Source organism: Grammomys surdaster, unplaced genomic scaffold, assembly GCF_004785775.1.
Source record: "Grammomys surdaster isolate TR1022 unplaced genomic scaffold, NIH_TR_1.0 174, whole genome shotgun sequence".
NCBI classification, from domain to species: Eukaryota; Metazoa; Chordata; class Mammalia; order Rodentia; family Muridae; genus Grammomys; species Grammomys surdaster.
The window spans coordinates 11,699,016-11,703,718 of record NW_021604622.1 but is presented as its reverse complement, the minus strand read 5'-3'; the positions used below and the strand labels follow the sequence as shown (position 1 = coordinate 11,703,718).

At 32.7% G+C, this 4,703-nt stretch overlaps 1 protein-coding gene across 2 annotated transcripts in view; it reads right to left on the bottom strand.

The window, feature by feature from the left end:
* Cdh9 (cadherin 9) overlaps positions 1-4,703 on the bottom strand; it is a 112,624-nt gene that overhangs the window by 25,435 nt on the left and 82,486 nt on the right. The window contains exons 4-5 of one of the 2 annotated variants that reach the window (XM_028767596.1): positions 2,157-2,276; positions 1,509-1,676 (exon numbers count right to left, since the gene is read on the bottom strand). In XM_028767596.1, the coding sequence (XP_028623429.1) occupies positions 1,509-1,676; positions 2,157-2,276 (288 nt within the window). The remainder of the gene's footprint in view (positions 1-1,508; positions 1,677-2,156; positions 2,277-4,703) is intronic. The other variant, XM_028767597.1, reaches the window with a different exon arrangement.

The following is a 4,703-nucleotide window of genomic DNA, read 5'->3' as shown; positions in this document are numbered from 1 at the left end:
GTAACAACCATGATAACCAATTATTTGTTACTTGATTATGATATTTGTTATTGTAACCACACATTTTATACACAGTTAAATAAGAATGAAGATGACATTTTTAAATATTGAAATTGAAATATTGTACCTTTATTCTTTTATTCTAAGTTCTAGAAAAAATAATTTTCAAGCAACAATGTCATTATTATAGTTGTTTCTGCTTAGATATTTTAGCTTTGATGTCTTTAAGTAGCATATTTTCCATGTTTAATACAAATCTGTAGATATATCACAGATATATCTGTTTTGACAAGCATCTCATTTACAAATTCTCTATAAATGTGTAAATAAGAAAATTGACAACAACTAAAGAAATATACTTAAAATTGGGTGTCAGGCATTTTATAAACCCAAAGGTTTTCTGTAGTGCCCTTTTTAGACCTTACAAAGAAGCAACTCAGGTAAATTATTTTCAGTATACAGGCTAAAGGAAACTATCTTGCTGAGTAAGATTAAAAGGTAATATAAAACAGTCTCTCAGACTTCAAAGTCGAACTTTTTCCAGTGATTTCTGTGGTTAGAAATGGCAGGTTTTAAGTTTACCTAATTATGGGATTTCCCAAACTTTACTGTAAAGTCTTGGTCAGTAAAACAAGGAAAATTGTGATATTAATTCACAATTTTATTTAGAGGAATTATGTCATTATATCTGTAGTCAATTTAGTTCACTGACCAGCCCTCAGCATTTAATCAGTACTATAATGAACACAGAGCTTCTGCTAGTATCCCAATGGATAATAGAACAGTGTGATAATTCATCCATGTCAGGTAGACAATTAGTTTATATTTGAGAATCCGAATGGAAAGTTTACATGACAACTGGAGGAAATGTACTGATCTTCAACATTCAGTAAATTAAATGACACTAAAATTTAACATGTTGTTAACATACTAGGTGACTGCAATATTAATAAGATATTATCATCATCAAGTTTTCATGACTTTTAAAGTAAACCAAAAGGATATTAAAATGCTGCCAATTTAACCCACATACATTGCTTTAAATATAGATCCTGTTTTCAGAGATGATAAACATCCAATCTGTGTTTTAAAATCCATTAAATAAAGGCTTATGATGTTGTTTATAAATTAGCTAAGAGTTGTGAACAGTGTAGACTTTGAATATAAACAGGCAGACTTTCTCGCCCACATTCCTACCCAGCGTGGTTAAAAGAAGGCTGGGATGGCAATCATGACTGTGAAGACATCAGTTTGCAAAGAGTTCTTGCTCATCAACAGCTAGAAAACATTAAGTTGCAAAAGAACTTTGTTGTCTTTGTTTTCTTCCATCTCTGCTTGGGGATGTGTATCATCACTTATTACTTATAAGAATTTTAACTGTTTCTTTTTAAGACACGTGCCTTGATTTGCTCTCAGCAAAGGGACTAGAAGTGCAGACACTATAATTTATGGTAGTTCAGGTCAGTGTGTTTGAGAATATTCCCATTACACTGTCAGGACAAACTTACTCTGTGGAAACCGAGGAGGATTGTTGTTGACATCTGTTAGTGTGATGTTCACTGTGGTGGTTCCAGAGAGGCCTCCCATCTGGCCGCCCATGTCCTTAGCCTGAATAACAACTTGGTACTGCTCTCTGTTTTCTCTGCTCATGTCTGGCAATGCAGTTTTTATTATGCCTTTAAAAATAAAAGAAATTAAAGCATTTACTTTTGAAATCAAGATAAACTTTGTAAAAATTCATTATACAGAGGATAGCTGAAGAAAATGAGAATATCCACAATTAATTTAACTTAATTCCCAGAAGAGAAAACATTCTATTTTGTGTGTTTTTTATTTTGATTGGCAACTTTGCTTAATTTTCATTATCTTTATATTCTTCAAGTTTGGAATATTTTCTTATTCTGAAAATTATAATAATCCCTTTGAAATCTTGTAGTCTCTTAAATTTAATGCCAATAAATAATAGTTAAAAGAGTGAAGCTCAAATAGATTGTGTTAGTATAAGGATGTTTGATTTTATGTTCATAAAATACAGAAAGAAAGCAGCTATATACAACTGACTGGATAGGTTTTAAAACAGAAAACAACCTAAACAAATGTGTATCAGGCTATATTATGTAAGATGAATTATACTGGGAAGGCATACATGTATTTACCTGATTCTGGGTCCACTGAAAAGTATGGCTGCCCTTGCAGAATGCTGTAGACCACTTTGGCACTGTTCCCATAGTTAGCATCATCTGCATCAGTGGCAGTTACTTGTATAACAGAGGTACCTGTATCCAGCCCCACCCAAAGCAGAGGCACGTCAGTTCTTCTAAAGATCATTTATTTTAAAAGCCAATTCCTCACTCATTATTTTCTTAAATAAAAAAGAAATCCTGGATTTACCCTTTACTATGGAATGTATGAAAATCTATAACATGTTTTATCACAGAGATTGATAGGATTCAATGAATTAAAACCTTAATAAATAATAATATCATCATGAAAAAAGTCCACACTCAATGTAAACAAGTATTCAATGAACACATTCATTGGTACATGAAAAAACACACTCAACATTTTGAAACCTGTTATTCTTTACCTTAGTGAAGTAGGATTATAAATAAAACAAAGAGGTATTATGATGAAGCAAACAATCAGAAATGTAATATTGCAAAATAGAGTCTTAGCATGTTAGAAAGCCTGATTCAAACATCAGATGTAAGCACATACACCAGCACAGAAAAAAAAGAGGAATTGAATTATAACTTTTCTGTGTACATAGAGTTCCACATAGACTGTCACTTGTGAATCCATAAATAGTAATGACATATTAAGCTTTCTCAAAAGTTAACTTGTGATTTTCACATTTTATTTCCAATTTTATTTCCTACTAAAATGAAAGTATTTAAATCATTAAATTATAAAGCTGAAAATAATATTTTATTCTATTTTAACACTTTTCATTGTTTTTGTGAGGTTATTTTATTTCCTTTGGCCTTCTTCAGGGGCCCCATAAGAAACAAACCAAGCTTATTTAGGTTTGGTTAAATGAGTCAATAAAGAGATAAAAAGGACACAAGGATGTGCAACTTCCTTTAGCCTGGAAAGCTCACCTATTTTCTGCTGCGCATCTCCACATTCGTTAACTTAAGAACCCATGAGACTAATTCTCATCTTCCTAAGCATTCGAGTATTAGGGAATACAAGAGAAGAGCATGGTTTCAAACACTCACTGGGAACAACCACCACCACCAACACCACCACAACACAGACTTTTAATTAAAATCAGAGAAATTAGTCTTTACGTGTTAGACTTAAGTTTCATTTTTCTTTGGAAGTATAAATTCTCTTCGGACGTGAAATTGTGGTATGCTATTCTATATCATGGTATAAAACCAAGCACTGTTTATAGCTTGCCATAAGCTTTCCATAGGCTAAGAGTAGGCTTAGCAGATTGGCGGGAGTTTATTTGTATTAAAACTTAATCCTCATGGCACCTGTAGAACAGATGCCTGTAGGCCACATATCGGAGATCCAGTAAACGACAAGACTGAAATTGGAACTAGCTAGTCTGATTAAAGACCAACCATTCTATGTGATTTTCCCAACAGACTGCTTAGTTAGGGGTCTCTTCTTGATTCCATAGACAGTGAGCCTTTTAAAAGAGTCTCATTTGCCACAGGAAAGAAGCAGAGTACTAGCTTGAAATTTTCTACAGAGTGTAGGATCAGAAAGTTCTTTCAGAATACAAGTCAGTTCATATTTAGGTATTGCAAAAAAACCATGCTTATCAAACCCAAATGTAACAAAACAGCAATTAGCCTGAAGGAGAATTAATGCAAACATAGAAACTTAATATTTGATAATTATTAAGAATTGAATCATCGAAGGTTTTTAAAATAATATTTAAAGGTTATTTCTGTCTTTAAATTGTTTTATATTAAATAAATAATGATAAAATAAATACTTATATTTAATATGAGAAAGAAGACAGCTGAATTGAGTGGATATATAATAAGATTGTAATGGAGTGATGAGATAATAGTACATTAAATATTAAAGAATATTTATCAGAAAGAGAAGAGAGAGGGAAATACTGTAAGAGATAACAGGATATATTGTTTGAGAAAATCTATTTTTAATAAAAATAAAAAGGACAAATGTTTTATTGTAAAGATCAATATATTTGCTATAAAAATATCCTCTGATTTTATTTATTTATTTTTTTATGCACATGGGTGATTTGCCTGCATGTTTGTCTGTGACCACTTGTGTCCTTGCTTGGTTTTCCAGGAGAGCATCAGAGGCCATGAAATGACCTGGGACTGGAGTTATAGAAAGTGACAAGGAATTAGGGAATCAAATATAGACACTCTGAAAGAGGACCAGATGGATGCTCTTTATCTCTAAGACATCTTCCCGTCCTCCATTCTGTTATAAAAAAAATTAAAGACTGAACACGTGGTACTAAAGCATTCAGTTCAATGTGTGTGACTTCTGTGTGTGTCTCTCTGTGTGTCTGTGTATCTTTGTGTGTGTTTCTGTGTGGTATGTGTGTGTATCTTCTGTCTGTGAGTGTCTCTGTGTTTGTCTGTGTATCTGTGTGTGTCTGTGTGTGTGTCTTCTGTTTGTGCATGTCTCTGTGTGTGTGTGTCTGTATGTGTGTGTCTTCTGTCTGTGTGTGTCTCTCTGTGTGTCTGTGTATCTGTGTGTGT